At 47.9% G+C, this 17564-nt stretch overlaps 11 protein-coding genes across 11 annotated transcripts; 4 read left to right on the plus strand and 7 right to left on the minus strand.

Moving 5' to 3' along the window:
- Positions 1 to 4: 4 nt before the first annotated feature.
- HPODL_04492 (cell cycle serine/threonine-protein kinase CDC5/MSD2) lies at positions 5 to 1969 on the minus strand (the record flags this gene model as incomplete). The annotated part of the gene is made up of 1 exon (XM_014079297.1): positions 5 to 1969. The coding sequence occupies one exon, from the start codon at positions 1967 to 1969 to the stop codon at positions 5 to 7; it is 1965 nt and encodes a 654-aa protein (XP_013934772.1).
- Positions 1970 to 2200: 231 nt separating this feature from the next.
- HPODL_04493 (uncharacterized protein) lies at positions 2201 to 2755 on the minus strand (the record flags this gene model as incomplete). The annotated part of the gene is made up of 1 exon (XM_014079298.1): positions 2201 to 2755. The coding sequence occupies one exon, from the start codon at positions 2753 to 2755 to the stop codon at positions 2201 to 2203; it is 555 nt and encodes a 184-aa protein (XP_013934773.1).
- A 233-nt stretch (positions 2756 to 2988) lies between these two features.
- On the plus strand, positions 2989 to 3984 carry HPODL_04494 (STI1-like protein; the record flags this gene model as incomplete). Its single annotated transcript, XM_014079299.1, has 1 exon — positions 2989 to 3984. One exon carries the CDS (start codon positions 2989 to 2991, stop codon positions 3982 to 3984), a length of 996 nt encoding a protein of 331 aa, XP_013934774.1.
- A 54-nt stretch (positions 3985 to 4038) lies between these two features.
- HPODL_05272 (putative membrane protein) lies at positions 4039 to 4313 on the minus strand (the record flags this gene model as incomplete). Its single annotated transcript, XM_014079300.1, has 2 exons — positions 4039 to 4103; positions 4145 to 4313. 2 exons carry the CDS (start codon positions 4311 to 4313, stop codon positions 4039 to 4041), a joined length of 234 nt encoding a protein of 77 aa, XP_013934775.1.
- Positions 4314 to 4930: 617 nt separating this feature from the next.
- HPODL_04495 (Vacuolar protein sorting-associated protein 33) lies at positions 4931 to 6937 on the plus strand (the record flags this gene model as incomplete). Its single annotated transcript, XM_014079301.1, has 1 exon — positions 4931 to 6937. One exon carries the CDS (start codon positions 4931 to 4933, stop codon positions 6935 to 6937), a length of 2007 nt encoding a protein of 668 aa, XP_013934776.1.
- Positions 6938 to 6981: 44 nt separating this feature from the next.
- HPODL_05273 (uncharacterized protein) lies at positions 6982 to 7241 on the plus strand (the record flags this gene model as incomplete). Its single annotated transcript, XM_014079302.1, has 2 exons — positions 6982 to 7006; positions 7042 to 7241. 2 exons carry the CDS (start codon positions 6982 to 6984, stop codon positions 7239 to 7241), a joined length of 225 nt encoding a protein of 74 aa, XP_013934777.1.
- Positions 7242 to 7252: 11 nt separating this feature from the next.
- HPODL_04496 (DNA repair protein RAD59) lies at positions 7253 to 7921 on the minus strand (the record flags this gene model as incomplete). Its single annotated transcript, XM_014079303.1, has 1 exon — positions 7253 to 7921. The coding sequence occupies one exon, from the start codon at positions 7919 to 7921 to the stop codon at positions 7253 to 7255; it is 669 nt and encodes a 222-aa protein (XP_013934778.1).
- A 53-nt stretch (positions 7922 to 7974) lies between these two features.
- Positions 7975 to 12630, minus strand: HPODL_04497 (Pentafunctional AROM polypeptide; the record flags this gene model as incomplete). Its single annotated transcript, XM_014079304.1, has 1 exon — positions 7975 to 12630. The coding sequence occupies one exon, from the start codon at positions 12628 to 12630 to the stop codon at positions 7975 to 7977; it is 4656 nt and encodes a 1551-aa protein (XP_013934779.1).
- A 98-nt stretch (positions 12631 to 12728) lies between these two features.
- Positions 12729 to 14066, minus strand: HPODL_04498 (uncharacterized protein; the record flags this gene model as incomplete). The annotated part of the gene is made up of 1 exon (XM_014079305.1): positions 12729 to 14066. One exon carries the CDS (start codon positions 14064 to 14066, stop codon positions 12729 to 12731), a length of 1338 nt encoding a protein of 445 aa, XP_013934780.1.
- Positions 14067 to 14355: 289 nt separating this feature from the next.
- Positions 14356 to 15492, plus strand: HPODL_04499 (Chitobiosyldiphosphodolicholbeta-mannosyltransferase; the record flags this gene model as incomplete). The annotated part of the gene is made up of 1 exon (XM_014079306.1): positions 14356 to 15492. One exon carries the CDS (start codon positions 14356 to 14358, stop codon positions 15490 to 15492), a length of 1137 nt encoding a protein of 378 aa, XP_013934781.1.
- A 79-nt stretch (positions 15493 to 15571) lies between these two features.
- On the minus strand, positions 15572 to 17233 carry HPODL_04500 (Sugar transporter STL1; the record flags this gene model as incomplete). Its single annotated transcript, XM_014079307.1, has 1 exon — positions 15572 to 17233. The coding sequence occupies one exon, from the start codon at positions 17231 to 17233 to the stop codon at positions 15572 to 15574; it is 1662 nt and encodes a 553-aa protein (XP_013934782.1).
- Between the last annotated feature and the right edge of the window lie 331 nt (positions 17234 to 17564).

The following is a 17564-nucleotide window of genomic DNA, read 5'->3' on the forward strand; positions in this document are numbered from 1 at the left end:
CCTTTCATATCGATATCTTATCTCTGAGAGCGTGCTTCATAAAGTCATACTTGACACTGAAGTACTCGTCGGGACTCTCATAAAAGTTGCCGTGACTGAGAACGTAGTCCAAAGGAAGCGTCTCGATCTCCTTGGACGGCGTGATATGCGTTAGGTACTGACCCAGCTCGGAAATCACCATCTTGTGATGATCCTTGAAGTTGAATTGATAACTACCGTTGCTCAATTCAAACATGATGTAATTATCATCTCTAGTGTATCTGCGCAAAAAGACGTCTTTGCTGCGGCTCGAGGACTTGCGTGCTCCAGACGAGACATCGGAAAGGTGAGCAGTCATATATTTGCGGAAGAAGTCGACCACTTCGATTTCACGGGACAACAAAGACGGCGTGGTTTCCTCCGTGTAATGCGCAACTTGCCAGCCTTCCTCGCTTGAGCTCGAAATATAAAAGACATCCGTCGTGTCAACCATCTTGAGGACAGTTTGGCCTGCATTGAACAAAACCCCAATGGCACCGGATGAGAGCTGGTACGAAAATCCGTGTTTGTTGGAATAATCAACCCACTTGCTAACCACAATCGGCTTCTTCATGGCTCTCGCATCCGGCCTCAATTTCTGCTCTTCGATCTCTTTCATATTCATCAACGTGGCGGATAAGGTATCATTTAAAATGCGCATCATCTGGTTTTCCGGATGAGCGTTGGCCAGCTCGTTGGTGATCCGGCTTCTAACTGTGTTTCTCACGGCAACCGGGGGAATCTCCTTGTACTTGTTTTTGGTATTATTAGGCGACAGAGAGTGAGGGAGAAGCGTTTTTGGCTGCTCACTTTCGAGATCCGTCTTGAGGATCTCAACAGGGCTCTTGTAGGAATCGTTTATTCCCACTCGCTGCTTGCAGGTAGCAAAATTGATCAAAGATTCTTCCTTGGTGATGAAAGCAAGATTCTTTGGGATTTGTTTGAGCGACTCAGTCGAGATTTTGGCAGGGAATGGGCCACACTTGAACCACTCGTGCTCAAGGATCTCGTCTAGCGAAGGTCTTAGGGTGGGGTCGGTCGAAAGCAGCTTTGTGATCAGGTTCTTGGACTCTGCTGACGCAGAAGAGTCGGCGGGGAACTTGTATTCGTTATTCTTGATCCGCTCGTAGATAACTTGAACATCCTTGGCCTGGAATGGAGGCTTACCAAAAAGCAGTGCGAACATCATGATTCCAATGGCCCAGATGTCAACCTCGAAACTGTGGCCAGTGGCTTTACCACCCAGAACCTCGGGAGCAATGTAATTTGGGGTTCCGCAAATGGTGTATCTCTTGTTGGTGGATGGGCTCACAACAGTTGCCAGACCGAAATCTCCAATCTTGACGTTCATGTCAGGATCAAAAAAGATGTTTCCAAGTTTTAGGTCTCTGTGAACAACTCTTCTTCTGTGAAGATATTTGATGGCTCCAATGATTTGAACCATGAATAAACGCACCTCTGGCTCGCTGAGAACTTTTCTAGCTTTTAATAGGTCCATCAACGACTGATTAGGGCAGATTTCCAGCAAAATGTACACATTTACATCGTCTTCGAAGCAGTCCACGAACTGGACAATGTTAGGGTGAGACATGCTCTTGTGGATCTTGATTTCGCTGAGGAGTTTCGTTTTGGTCTTCTCATTTTTGATAGACGCCTTGGCCACCGTCTTGGCAGCAAAAATCCGACCAGATTCATCTTTCATCTGGAAACATCTGGCAAAGCCACCTTCCCCGAGAAACAGACCTCTGTGGTAGCCTCTTCCGTTCCTGGTGCGCACAACGCTTGGCGGCGTCTTACAAAGCGAACTGAGCTTCTCCTTCTTTTTTTTGCTCTTTGTCTCGGGCTTGGAAATAGAGCTGCGAACCGGCGTCTTAATGATTCCATTAGACGGTGTAGCTTTGGTATTCAATTGGACGTTATTCAACGCCTGCAAGGCTCTTCCGGTGCTCATTAGTACAAGGAGTCGAGATCGACGCAGCTGGGTGAAATGGGCTTCTTTTTAAGTATTAACTGGACGTCCTTAATAGGAAAAATAAAATATTCTTGTTTACTTTGACTGTTTACATGTTTCCCGATTGGGGCGAAATAGAAATATATGTGTCAAGCCACATGCATAGCCACATGTACAGCCTCATTGAATAGATAACCGTTGGTTACTATGTACAAATGCCGGACGCGTTGTCTACCTGTCAAAACGAACATCCTGTCCGCAGACGTCCTTGATCAACGACTGGCTTCTTTCTTGTATTATCTCCTCCACCTCGATCTCGTTCTGGTATCGGTTTCTGATCTGTTCGGCAGAAGCCCTCTTCTCTCTGAGACTTCGCGTCAGGTCCTTCAATGCATAGGGGTCAATTCTCAAGAGCCGGTTTCTCTCTTCCTCATCCATTGCCAACTCTTGCGTCTCGACCTCTTTCACCATTTCATCTGCCTGGCCTAGACAGTATTTAATGCGGCTAGCTCTTGCCTGCCATTGTGGAATCAACAGTTCGTCCACAAACTGCTGGCATGAGTCTCTGCGGGGCAAAATGGAGCGGCGGGAGCGGTCTTCGTGATGTTTCGTTATGCTATTCAATCTGGTGCGTAATGTATCGTCAAGTAGAGTTCTTGAGAGACGCAAAAAGTCCTGTAGTGAGCGCGACGATTCAATACATAGCTGGCGGTTAATTTCTGGGGGCACAGGAACCTCTCTCTCAGGAATAATATCTAATTCTGAGGCATCGCCTCTGGTCCACATTATTTTAATTGTGAATATTTTTGGAATAAATTATATTTCATTGCCATCGAAATTAGCATCGAATCGGACGGATTCGATTTTCCATTTTCTCTACACAGAAGCTTTTCTATTCTGAATCGGCATTATTAGCATCATCGAAGAACATCCTTTTGTATCGAAATCAACAGTAACTCTTAGACCGTTCACACCAGGCTGTGCTTATAGAATTTATCCGCTGGAATATTTTATTCAGCATGTCGGTACAAGAACTCAGATTAAAGGGCAATGAGAAGTTCAAAAATTGCAATTATCCAGGAGCTTTAATCCACTACACGGAGTGTTTGAACCTCGATTCAAATGCTTACGCTATCTACTGTAATAGGGCGGCAGCCTTGATCAAACTGGATTGCATGAAAGAAGCAGAAGAGGACCTGATCAAATCTCTGGAAATCAACCCAGACTACGTCCCCAGCTTGTGCAGACTGGGGTTCCTTTACTTGTACGAGGGAAACACTGTCAAATCACTGGAAAACTATGTGAGAGCCGTCCAAGTCTGTGCTAGAGAACCGCACCAACTGGACAAATTCAAAGGACGCCTGAAGGAAGCAGTCCGTTTGGCAGAAGGTCGCGCAAAACAACAGGGCTATCCTCAGAGCTACATTGACAACATCATCCCGTCCACAGTGAGAGCAATTCTAGACAATTACAGAGGCTTGGCGAGCGAAGACGCCGGACACAGTACAGTGTCAAGTAATGCTACAAATCAATCGGGAGAGTCGTCAATACCTCGTGGGCGCACTTTTGCAACGGCAATCACGGGCACACCGATGTCGTTGGCCAGTCTTTTCGGCCAGGGAGCAAACCGCGGGGTGAATACCTCCATCAGGGTCGAGACTGGGCAGCCATCACGTGACGAAAATCAGGCGGACAGAATGGACGAGGATCCAGAGGTGGATATTTCCGATGTGGAAACTACTCATCGGCAGATACACGAGAGGGTCCAAAACTTCATGAGGCAACAACAGGGCCAACCTCTGCAGCCGATGGCGCTGGCACGGAGCCTTGCATCCACCATCACGTCGCAGTTCCAGAACGAGCCTCAAGGAGGGAATCTAGCAGACCAAATTGCTCGCGGAATTTCGACTTTCATGGGGCAGACGCAGAGCGAACCACAGCAGTCCGAGCCAGCGCAATCATCGACGGGAGACGACCTGCATGAGATGGGCGAGCTTCAAGAGGATTTGGACTGAGTGTATAATAATAATGTAACGTTGGCTGTATCAATTAATCATATTTAAATCAGCTCAGATGTTTCCGGATCTCTTCAACTGAACGTAAGCAGCAAAAACAGGGATACCGAATCCAATAGCTAGTTGTTAGTGACGGGGCACGAAAGAGTTGAACACTTACCGAAAAATAAGAAATGTGGAACGGCGTATGGAATTCTTCTGTTGTGAACTTTGAAAGGCAAGTTGCTGTATGGACCCTCTGGGAAGTGGTGGCCATTAAGCTTGGCCACGGAGGACGAAAATTGTCTGGTGCTCTGTCTGGACTCTCTTGCAATGGCTCTGGCAAACATGTTTGGGAAGAAGAAAAATTAGCCACAGAGAAATTTGTTTTGGTGGCAGGCGGATGCTCAGGCAGGACCAGCTCGCGAATCCGCGACCATATATTTTTCTCAGGCATTTTTTTCCTCTATGCTCAGCTGCTCTTTTAAAAATTCCCTCCCCTTGATTGGCTCAGAAGAAAATAATACGATTTTCCAGCAGTTTTAGTGGCGGTGTGGTGTGGCTAGTATCACCTTACCGTGCAAAAATTAAAACAAACTTTCACCACTAGTACATCTATAGTCTATCGCAAACATGGCTATCGCTCCAATTCAAGGTTTCATGAAAAGAAGAATCATCACAGACATCTCGATCGGTAAGTCGCTATATTTCTTGTTGTTTAAGATGGGCCTTCGCTAACATTTCAGGTATCAGCACTGGTCTAGTCTTTGGAAGTCTGTGGTGGTGGGGATACCACAAGCCGGCTGTTGCTAGAAGAGAAGCATACTATGCTGAGTTGGCCAAGAAGAAGGAGATTGAAGACTCTGCTTAAACCTATTTGGTATAGAACAATTAAATGACAATACACTGATCACTTGGACTTGACCTACTGCCGTAAAAACGTGTAAGGATGCGTAGCTGAAAACTTATGGGTGTTTTGTTTGATACCAAAACGGTTCCTCAAACATCTTTGGGAGATCTGGCCGCCATCTTTCGATCAATTGGAGTGTCCGGGGCAGCAAATGAACATCTCTTGGTGCTACAACACAGTCTTTCTCGACTGATAGACTCACTAACCAGTTTTTCTAATTTAAAGAAACTTACCAAAATCAACAAGGTCGTATGGATTGACGAGCAAAATTTTGATCATGAGCACATGCAGACCATCTCTCCCAGCATAGTGTTTTTGTGCGATGGTGGTTTTGACATTTTGGATGCCATTGCGGGGATTTTAAAGCGCAAAATCTTTCCTTTCAATAAGACCTCAAAAATCTCATTAATTGTCGCCAGTCGGCTGCCTTCCACGACAGACCTTGCTATCGAAAACCTTGGCATAAAGGGAGATGTGAAAGTTTATCATTGGTCGAGCATCAGGCCCATAGCACTAGAATCCGATATCTTAGACCTCTGTTTGCCTCAGGGTGGCCTGGGCGAGCTGTTTTCAGGTTCAATTAATCCGTTGGACCAATTAGCTGGGTCTCTTTTGGCCCTGGTGATAAATTCAGGTTACAAAGTGCGCATTACGAACACATTTATCAAGGGAGAAAACTCTGCCAAACTTTGGAGCATTTACCAACACAAGTACCAGACTCACCTCACAAAAGTCGATCCAAAGACTAAAAAGCTCATCCAGGATCAGGACGAGACTCTATTTGTCGACCAGCACTCGTTTTTCAACCGGAATGTCGACTTTGTTTGTCTGGACCGGTCAGTCGACTTAGTCAGCGCCGTTCTTACGCAGCTCACGTATACAGGGCTATGCCACGAGTCTTTGGGAGTGCAGCTGGGCATGGTGTCAATACCAGAAGAAAATCTTAAACTTAGATTTGGAGACTTCAATGATGAGATCTACCAGTTGGTGCGAGATCTCAATTTTTCGATGGTGGGCTCGGTGCTAAACTCTAAAGCACGCACATTGCAAGCTGAGTATGATAAACGCAACAATCTTACGGACATTGAAGAAATGAAGAAGTTTGTTGGAGAGCTTAACAATCTGAAAGAAAGCCAGAAATGGGTGCAAAAACACACCGTGGTCGCAGAAAATATATTGAAATCTGTGAAGGACGGTGACCAGGAACGTCAGATCCCCGGATTGGAGGTGGAAATGCCAAACAGTAATAAATTCAATGCGTTTGTGGAGCTGCAGCAGGAAATATTGAGCGACAGTCTAGACAACAAGCGCAACTGTGCTGCTATCTTGCAATACATGTACCAATTCGAGCCGCCGCTATCGGAGGTGTTACGATTAATGATCCTCACAAGCATCGTGAAGAGAGGCGTCAGAGAACCGGAATACGAACACATGAAAACAGAGATCTACCACATGTATGGAATGGACGCGTTCAAAATTCTAATCAGAATGAAAGAACTGAAAATGGTGTATCCTCGCGAGAGTCTCTCATTTTTGCCGACGAGTATGAGCGAGGAGGTGGTTACTAGTACGCATCAGCTCATCAGGGATTTTTCGTCGATTGGTAACAACCTAAATCTTATGCCCGTCTCTGATACGGTGGATCCAGCCAACCCTCAGGATGCAGACTTCGGGCTTCCTGGGTATGTTCCTATTATTACCCGTCTTGTCGAGGCAATATACTCTCGGGAGTTTCTTGCAGCCCCGCGCGACACGCGAATCAGAAAGTACGGCTGGGACAATTTGGATCTTAGCGCATTGGATGGAGAGCTAAAGCAAGAGTTTCTGGTTCCAGAAACTAAAAAATCCTTGTTCAATTCATCGATCCCCCCCAAAGCAAGCCAACTTGCCGACCGAAAAGATCTCATTATTGTCACCGTCGTGGGCGGAATGACGTACAGCGAAATCTCAACTATCCGATTCGTGCTAAACAAAAATCCTGTTACCAAACCGAAGCAGGTAATTTTTCTTACCCCGGGAATTATTACCGGGGACGATCTGATTGACAGTTTAAGGTATAAGTAAAAAAAATAGCAATATTTTTATGTAACGGTCATTTCGAATTTAACATGTTCTTCTTCTTTCTATTTGGAGGTTAGTAGATTTGAGTGGCATCCGCTAACAATTAGCTAAATCGTTCAAAAAAGAGCTTAAACAATATGACGGTAAGAGAGTCTACTGTCCAAGATGTCACAACATCTCGATGCAATATGTTCGCAATTGGAATTTCATCACCGTGTTTTTCGTCCCAATAATCCCATTCAGTTTCTATAAAGAACTCTACTGCCCTATATGCGGTAATCATACGATGGATGCCAACATCGTGTGATGTTCAAGAAGTCAATCATAATAACCTTCGATAAGTTTCTCTTCATACTGTTCCAAAAGAGCAACCATTGCATAAAAGCAGGCCTTCAGCCCGTCTGTAGCAGCCTGTTTCTTGGCATAAGAAAATGCCAGCCCCTTTGACGGCATCCATTGCGCCACTCCAAACCCTGTTTTTCGTGCTACCGTCCCATCTGCCAATCTGAGACATGTGTCAATAGCATACTCTAGGTCGTACCGATAGCCTCGTTCGTCGTCGAACTCGTGCTTTCTGTATCGCACTACCCGTCCTGTGTCCTCCACCAAGGAGCTCTCCCACTGGTTGAATCCAAACGACTTGTTGGCAATCTCGATTACCGCATTGATGGGTGCATTAGTGAATAGGGCAAACCCTCGAAGATGCCCGAACTTTTGCTTCTCGTTGGACCTGCGCTCGAGAAGATGATAAAACGTGTTGATGGCGCCCACAGACCACACAGAGGCAGGTTTCAGGTCGACGCACCCGGCCCATTCCTGGATTTCGATGATATCCCACCTGGTGATATCAGGAAAGAATTGCAGGCCAGCTTCTTCAGAAGCAGGTCTACTTGCCTCTTCTTCATACTGCTGTTCGAGCGACCTGCGCATTAGCAGTTCGTGCCGTTCCTTGTGAAAACGTTCAGTTTCAGTTCTGATCAAATACATTCATTTAGTTTGTTTTTTTTTAGCTTAAAAAAGGTCCTTTATTTATTGTTTGATTATCTAATCACAGCCTCATAGACTGGTTCGAACGGCGGTTTTAGTCCGTTGAAACGAGCAAACTGGTGGATGCCCTGGTTGACTAGCATTTCTCTACCGGGAATGACTTTCCATCCGTACTTCGTGCTAGCCAGCTTCATGATCGGGGTCTCGAGAGGCTTGTAAGCGGCTTCCAAAAGCATTTTGGGGCTGCCACCTTTCGATAGGGCAGTCTCGATCTTTTCCTGGAAAGCCAGCTCGATCTCGTTGTAGCCTGGAATAGTGGACACGACAAGCAAAATCTGGTCGATTTTTTTCACGGACTCGAGAGAATCGAGAATCTCGATATTGTACGACTCCGGGAAATGGGCCTTAATATCTGCAATCTTGGAAGCCGTTCTGTTCAAAACGTATATTTTCTGGCAACCCATCTGATGCAAAGCAAATACAGCAGCACGTGAAGTTCCACCGGCACCGATCACCAGGCCGTTGCCGGTAATTTTGGAGGTGCAGCCATTGTTGGTGAACGACTGCGTGATTCCTAGCCAGTCGGTGTTATCTCCCCTGAATTTTCCGTTTCCAAGAGGAATCAGAGTGTTGATGGCACCAATGGTCTTGGCAGACTCAGAAAGCTCGTCGGCGTACTTCATCATGTCGACCTTTAGTGGAATGGTGATGGCACAGCCACCAAAGTTGGGGTCAGACAGCACTTTTTCCTTGACCAGCTGGGCGTCGGAAGTTTCGAATTTTCCAAATGTATGCGGTAAGCCAAACACTTCGTAGGCTGCTTGGTGCAAGGCCGGTGACCTTGAGTGTCCAATTGGCTCACCGACTATACAAAAGTGTTTTGGGGTCTCCAGTCCAATCAGCGACCGTGCCTGGAAGATCTGCTTGATGCTCAACTGGCCTGGAGCCGAGGCATTTGGCAGACGCTCGTGAGTCACAGGAGTAAGCACAGGATTCACCACACGCGAGTATTGTCCGTATTGGCCCATGTTGATTGCAATGAGAGGTCTTTCTGTGTGAGACTCTCTGAATTGCTCCAAAAGATAATTGTCCTTATACTCCTTGGCCATTCCAACAAATTTCACCACGTCGACGTTCAGACGTGTTGCCAGTAGGTACTTGCTCTCCCATTCGGCAGAGTCCCATTTGAATGCACCGGCAAAGTCGTGATGAGACCCAATGATTTTAGTGAACCGTCTTTTGGAGCACAGGGTATCCAATAGGCCCTCCGGAAGCGACAGCTCGAGGTCCAAGAAACCGACGCCTAATTTGAACGCCAACTCGCACAGCTCCTGCACTTTGTCGTAGTCACCGTCTGGGAACTTTCCTCCTTGCGAAACGCTTCTCACAGTGAACACGATTGGCAAACTAGTGTGATTTCTCAAAAGTCCAACCTGCTCTGAAACATCTGTGACGTCGTAGGATTTGAGTAGATCGACACGCAGTTCCACCGCGTCACAGCCGGTGGTAATGTCTTCAAGATCCGCAAGAGCCTCCTTCAGGTCTGGATACGTAAGACACACAAAGAAAGAAGTTTTCTGCGGCACCTCAACGGACTTGATTCCGGTGATCTCCTCGATGAAGAGCGCCATCGACCGCTTCAAAGTGTCAAACTCCTGCGGAGAGCCGCAATGAGGCGAGAAAAAGTGGTAATTCGAGCATTCGTCGTACCACCCGCGTCTTCTCAGCCACACAGACTGGATTTCTTCCTGGTACGCTGGTCTTGAGGTATCTTTTTCCGAAAGGAAAGAGATGGTTTCGCCAATGTCTCTTTGCAAATGCAAAACAATGCCTGTCTTGGCATAGCCCTTGAGCAACTCTCTGGCCTCTGGCGTCTCCACAATGCCTCCGCCAGTAGCGATCACGTGACCACTACCGTGCTCCGTCAGGTATTTTCTGGTAAGCTCCAGCTCCTTCCGTCTGAACTCCTCCCAGCTGGTCTCTTGCACGTACTGCTTGACGGTTTTTCCAACAATCTTCTCGAACTCGTCATCGAGATCGACGTACTTGAAGCCGATCCGCTGCGCAATCACATTGGACATCGACGTCTTGCCAGCAGCTCTCATGCCAACTACAACAATGCTTCTGTCGCCGTTACCCTGTGCAACAACGGATTTCGTGTGCTCCGGCTCGTAGCCGTCCAGCTGGGCTCCAAACTGGGTGTGCAGAACGTCCCACCAGCCGGGCCACGTCTTGGCAGTGCACCTTCTCTCCTGGATGATCACTGGATCTTTGCAGAAACCAGCAAGCAGCGAAAAACTCATAGCCACTCTGTGATCGTCGTAGGGATAAATTCCCGGCCTCTCAGGAGTCTTGAGGTCTTTGTAGTTGATTCCATAAATCTTGATACCGTCCTCCAACTCTTCGGCCTTGACACCAAACTTGGCCAGCTGGATCCTCATGGCTGCAATTCTGTTGCACTCCTTGACACGCTGGTTTGCAATCCCCACAATCGAGGTCGTCTGAGTCTGGTCGTTCGCAATGGCAGCAACCACAGACGCCGTCAGAAACGCGTCTGTCATAGGCTCCATGTCAACCAGCGGTAGAGGCTTTAACTGGCCCACCGGAGGACCTTGCACAGTCGTAGACGTCTCTGTCTGCGTCACGATACAGCCCATAGGTTTGAGCACCTCGACAGCAAACCGAGAATCGCCCTGCAACGAGGCCGAACCAATGTTGGGAATAGTGCACTTTGTGCCGTTCATGGCAGCAAACGCCAGGGGGTAAGTAGCAGATGAGGCATCGCTCTCGATAACGTACTCGGATGGATTCACATAGCTGCCTTTCGGGATGTGATACGTGTGCTCTTCCGTAGTCGACTTAGTCACGTGGATTCCGAACGCGCTCATCATTCTGATGGTCATGTCGATGTAGAGCTGGGAAATCGGCTTGCCACCAACTAGGGCCAGCGTAACCGGCTCGTCAGCGTATGGAGCACAGATCAAAATTGACGAGACGTACTGCGATGAGATCGTGGCCTCCAGCTCAATTCTGCCACCCTTGAGCCCTTTTCCGCATCGAATCTTGAGCGGTAACGAGCCCTCATTGTTCTGATACTCAATGCTCGAACCATTTTCCCGAAGAGCGTCCACCAAAGGACCAATAGGCCGTTTCTGCATCCATTTGTTTCCCGTGAGAACCACGTGATCCAGGTCACCGTTCACGCCTACGAGCGAGGCAACAGACGTGAGGAATCGCGATGCGGTACCGGCATTTCCTAGGTAAATCTCCTCGTCGCACGCCACGAGTTGGCCGCCGTTCCCGTTCAAAACCAGCGTTTCGCCCTTGTCCTCCCATGACACAGTGGCCGCTTTTAGTGCCGTCATTGCCGTCAGCATGTGGGCGGTATCATCCGAATGTAGCAGGTTTTTAATCTTGCAGACACCTTTACCCAGAGCAGCCATGACCAGAGCTCTGTTGGAAATAGATTTTGAGCCTGGCGGAGTGACCACCACGTCCTGGTGCACATTTTTAAATGGCTTCACTAGGATTTCGTCAGTTAAAACCACTCTCAGGTCCTCGTCATTGACATAAGAGGCTTTTGGCTCGTAGCATTCGCCAATACTTTTAAGCAAAACCACCTTCTTTTTGGAGCCATCGTTCTTCTTATCCACAGACATCTTTTTGAGCAAAACTTCCACGGGACACTTCTTGCCATTAATTCTGCTCTGCAAAACTTTGTCGTCCAGAGATATTGGAAGCCCATAGCCTGCAAAACATTTGGCGAGTCGAGAAACGCCAACAGGAGGTAAAATACCAAGGTATCTGCTTAATTCGGCTTCCTTCACAGCCCCGATCGCGACACACTCTCCATGGAGAGCTTGTGGTGTCAGGATGGCCTCGTATGCGTGTCCGATGGAGTGGCCGAAATTCAAAAGATTCCGCAAACCGCCCTCTCTCTCATCTAGCGAGACAACCTCTGCCTTGACTTTGATTGATCCCAAAACAAGCTTGAAAATGTGGTCTAGAATAGGAGTGAGGTCCACCGTGTTATCTGGCTTTCTATTTTTCACAACCTCTAAGAAAACTTCTGTGTGCTTCTCCAGTCTTGCGAATTCGGCCTCGTCCCAAATAGCAGCAGTCTTGATCACCTCAGCCATACCGTTGATGAACTCGCGCTCCGGTAGCGTCTCCAAGAAAGAGATGTCTGCAAAAACGTAATCTGGCTGCCAGAAAGAGCCAATGAAGTTCTTGCCCAGCGGAGTATCCACGGCAGTCTTTCCTCCAATCGAGGAGTCCACCATGGAGAGAAGTGTGGTTGGCACTTGGGCAAACCGAACGCCCCTCATGAAAGTTGCCGCCACAAATCCAATCATGTCGCCAATAACTCCTCCACCAATAGCAATAATGAAGGTGTCTCTGGTGCATCCTTGAGAAAGCAGGTAGTCTTCGATCGCGGCTTTGGTGGCACGATTTTTGTTGGATTCGCCAGGCGACACCACATAAGTCAGCAGCCGCGCTTCAGGTCTCAATCTATTTATGGCCCCCAGCATGCTAGACTTGTAAGCATCGAGATGGCCGGCATTGACGATATTGGAGTCGGTGATGAGCACATATGTAGAGGAGGCTTTGTTTGCAACGATCTCCTCACACACATGTTCTCTCATTTGGTACCCGACATGGATGGTTTCTGCACCCAGAATTTTCACTTTTTCAACGCGAGTCGTCATGGCCAGCGAGTAGTGTGTATGCCCCTTTTTCTATACTTTTGACTCACCGATATTTTTTTGTCCTAGTCTGCTCGACCCTGGAAAAAATTGGGTGAAAATTAAATGGGCGCGTCGATCGGCCTCTTAACAATTTCCAGGTTCCTAAGAGCCAACGCCAGGTCTGCAAAGTACTCCGTTAGCTTGCTATTCAGCACAGAAAACTGCTGGTAGTCAAACGCATGTCCACCATGGCTGCTGTTGGTGGTCTCTGGCGAGTTGTGCGGCCCCATCACCAAGGAGTCGTACAATTTCATGATCTCGTGTTTCTGCGTCCCGGCCACCAGACTGTCGGCAACTCCGCAGTTCACGAAGGGAATCAGCAGCTCCTGGTAGAGATATATGAGCTGCGGCTTGATTTGCCGCATAATAGTGTCCTTTTTGTTGCATTCGCGCAAGTACTCGCCCGCATTAAACATGGCTTCCATTTTATCCTTCTGCACCTGGGCCATATCTGAGCGCAGTTTTCTCACCTCGTCGTCGAGGTCTTTCTCCACGCGCGACTCCAGCGTGTTGATTGTTGACGACAGGCTTTTGAGGAACTGTGCGAGCTTGTTGCTCATGGTTTCATCCTCCGGCTCTGTCTGGACTGACTTGATTCTGTCGAGCTCTTGCAGCGCTGCGTCTCGCTCGGCCATTGCCCGCTCTCTTTCCAGCTTGAAATAGCTGATCACGGCTTCTATATCTGGATTGCCTGGCTTCGTTTCTGACAAAGTGTCCAAGTGGAGTCGCACACTGCCGTTGACAAATCTGGCAGCATTGACTTCCTGAAGCTGTACGGACTCTGTCTGTTGTCTTGAACGAGGTGGGGCATTGTATGGTTGGATTACGCACTCGTTCTCCTGCTGGCTCTGCTCGTCTAGAATAGTTTCCCTGGACACCGGTTGGTGCGAGTCGTGTGCTAGAATAGGAATGTCGTCGCCAAGGGACGCTCTGGTGTAGGTTTTCGTCGGCGACGAATCTCTCGACTCGTCGTTCTGGTAGAACGGAACCATGTAGCTGTAGTCTGTTTCCAACCGACGAGATATTTGTGGTGAGTTCATCGGGTTGTCGTAGATCGTGCTATTTTCAAAATACACTTCGTCCTGCTTGATAGGAGACGAGGTCACAAACTCCTCTGGCTCAAACACCTGTTGCAATGCCAATCTGGCATCCATGCCCTTCTGGAACTCTGTATCGACTACAAACGAGCTGGTCGAGCCGCTGTACTCGCTGTCGTTCAGCGGTCTCTCGTTGATCTGGTTCTTATTCTCGTCAAATGCTACCGTCTTCTTTCCGCTGGCGTACGACGGAATTGGCGGGTCTTCGGAGTGGAATGCCTCGTCCTCAACGTTATCGCTGTCCTGGGTAATAACCGAGTCCTGATCGGCAATATGATCGGCCTCGCTGTCGCTATCCATGGTAAAGAAAAGGGAGATAACTAAACGCTGCACTGCCAGAAGTGAAAAATAAATAAATATACAAATTATCATGAGCTGGATAGTTTACAAGGGGTTCCAGCCCGGACAGTTTGACTTTGGGTGGCCCGTGTGGACACTCATTGTGCTGTGGCTATGTGTACCCATTTTGTTCTATTTTTGCATGGCCCACGCAACATATCTCTGGCGGGTCCGCCAGAGACGCCTGGCTGGGCCCTTGGGAAACGACGTTGCCATGATCGTCCTCGGCGACCTTGGCCATTCGCCCCGCATGGCATACCACGTGCGCAGCCTGGTGAGAAAGGGACGGTTTGTCCATCTGTGCGGCTATTTGGAGAGCACACTGCCGGACTTCCTTTACGATGACGACACTGTCGACCTTTACGAGATCCCTGTAATTCGGCGTCGCGCGTGGATGCCGTATCTGGTGTTTGCGGTCTACAAAGTTGCGGCCCAGTGTTTTGAGCTCACAAGACTGCTTTCGACAGTCATCGACGAAAACACAGAATACGTGCTCGTGCAAAATCCTCCTTCCATCCCTGTGCTGGCCATCGTCGTCATTTTGAGAAAAACAATCTGTCCGCACGTCAAGATAGTTGTCGACTGGCACAACCTGAACTTTTCGATCCTCAACCTCAAATACCACAACGAAAATCACCCTGCTGTGCAGCTACTCCGAAATTATGAGAAATATGTGGGGAAATTCGCCGATTACCATTTTACGGTAACTGAAAAGCTGAAAGAATACTTGCAAAAAGAGTTCGGAATCGATGGTACTAGAATCAGCGTTGTTCATGACCGTCCAAGCGACGAGTTTGTGCCGCTGGAAGGCGACAGGATGGAGGTCGTCAAAGAGCTAGCTGTGCTGGACGGATTCCAAGATGCTGACAAATTGATTGTGTCAGCAACATCGTTCACCGAGGACGAGGATTTCGGCGTGCTAGTGGAGGCGCTCAAGAAACTTGACTCAAAGCTCGACACCAGAGTGTTCATGGTGGTTACAGGGAAAGGCCCACTTCAGAAGAAGTTTTTGGATTTAGTGGCTCAAAACAAATGGAGTGAAAATATGATAATCAGAAATGCGTGGCTGTCGGTCTCCGACTATCCAAAACTACTCCAGGTGGCCGACGCGGGGGTTTCGCTACATTACTCGTCCTCGGGACTGGATCTCCCAATGAAGATTGTCGATCTTTTCGGCTGCGGAATACCTGTAGTGTCGATGAATTTTCCCGCGCTGCATGAATTGGTGACCTACGAAAACGGTCTTGTGATGGAAAATAATTCAGATGCCTCGGAACTTTGCGACAAAATTCACCAGCTGCTTTACGGGGTAGACCTCAAACCAGGGGCTTTGCGCGAAAGCACACGCAGATGGGACCAAGAATGGCAAAACACAAGAATATTTTAATACAATAATTGGTAATATATATAATGAACACTATATATAATGAACACTCTATTCAATAAAGCAAAAAGTAGGAATTAATTTAAGCTGTTGGTTCTTGAGGCTTCTCCAAGATGCCCTCGTTCATTTCAGCCGTAGGCTTAGACTCATCCATGTCGAACAGGCCGAGCTTGTTACCTTCTTCCTCGACCTCTCTGACAGAGAGCTTGCCCAGTCTGCTAGCCACAAGGAAGGCAGGAGTACCCTCGGTGTAGGATCTGGCAAAGATGATGTCAATTTCCTCCAGAGATCTGCCAGCTGTCTCTGGGTAGAAGAAGTAAATGATAGGAACGTAAATGAAGTTAATGATGGCAAAGAACAAGTAGCATCCCCATTTGGACTCGTTGATGAAAATTGGAGTGAACATCACCACGGCAAAGTTGCAAATCCAGTTGGTACACGTGGAGATGGAGGTGGCCACGGTTCTAGCTCTCAATGCATTGATTTCTGGTGGGTACACCCATGGTAGTGGCAAAATGGTGAAGGCGAAGACGGCAATGAACAAGAAGAGACCAACAGCGGCTCCCTTGGCAGTCTGCTCATTCTCCTTGACCAAGCAACCGAATGCGATGATGAAGGCAATACCCTGACCTATGGCACCAATCAAGAACAATGGTCTTCTTCCGAGTCTGTCGATCAAGAAGAAAGATGGAATGGTGAAGACAGCGTAGACAATGGAGAAGATACCACCCATAATGAGGGCCTTTCTTCTGGCAAAGTTCAGGGTGTTCTCGAACAGGACAGTGGCGTAATAAATAGATGCGTTACAGCCGGTGAATTGCTGGAAGAATTGGGCACTGGCTCCCAACATCATTCTTCTGAAGTATTGATGCTTTCCTCCGCTGAAAAGCTCTTTGAATCCGAGCTGGGCGTTATCGAATCTATTCACAGCGTCGGCAATCATGGTGGACTCGGCAATGACACTGTCGTCATGAGCATCAACGCCGTTAATGGCTCCCAGAATAAATCTGGCCTCCTCCATTCTTCCCTTGTGGATGAGCCATCTTGGAGACTCTGGCAAACCGATCATGAACAAAAGCAGCCACAGAGCGAACACGATCTGCAAAGCAATTGGCAGTCTCCACGAAACAGAACTGTTTGCGTAAGACAGACCAAAGTCGACCCAATAAGCAATAAGAGTACCGACAGCAATGACAGAACCTTCAAGGTTAACAAGACGACCTCTGTTCTCTGGTTTGGAGTGCTCGGATTGCCACACAGGAATGGTGGCGGTGTTCATACCGTTACCGATACCAGTGACAGATCTAGCAATGATAAAGTGTCCCAGTTGCCAGTGAGGCTTGAATGGGAAAATCGACACGAAGGTACCAATGATAATGATAAGGGCACCGAGCATGATCACGTAACGTCTTCCAAGACGCTCACCCCAAATCATAGCAAACAGAGCACCAAAGAAACATCCAATCTCGTAACAAGCAGTCACAATACCTTGGATGACAGTGGCGTGTCTGGAGCTACCACTAACGGCTGGGAACTCTTCCTGGAATTGTGGGGCAGTGATGATACCACTCATAAGGCCCTGGTCGTAGCCAAACAAGCTGAAACCCACCACAGAGGTGAGCGTAATAATCCATCTGAGCTTTCTGCCAGTAAGACCGAATGTATTGTGTTTATTTCTGAGACTATAATATCCAACAGTCAAGTTGGTCTCTTTGTAGTTGCCTGTGGATGATGTCTGAGACATGATGGATGGAAAAGGAAAAAAAGGGGTGGGGCCGTCTGGGTTTATATGGCAACTAGGTCTTTTCTTTTTTGCTAAAAAATGCGAAGTTAGGGTGGGTGGTGCACAATAAAAACTTTTGCTCTTGTGCAGAAAACAGACTTATGACGTAACCATGACGTATAGGAAATCTGGCAAAATGCCGACGCTAAAAAAAATGGGAGAGCAGCCCACGAACCGGTGTGTGTTTCGGCCACTCTGAGGCCAGCTGCTAGCTTTCCCAGCTCGCACAAGCTCGCTATGTATGTTGATAGATCAAGATTGATGCAACGCGGGCAAAACAGGTAGCATGCAA

The sequence above is a fragment of the Ogataea parapolymorpha genome, chromosome V (genome assembly GCF_000187245.1).
Source record: "Ogataea parapolymorpha DL-1 chromosome V, whole genome shotgun sequence".
NCBI lineage: Eukaryota > Fungi > Ascomycota > Pichiomycetes > Pichiales > Pichiaceae > Ogataea > Ogataea parapolymorpha.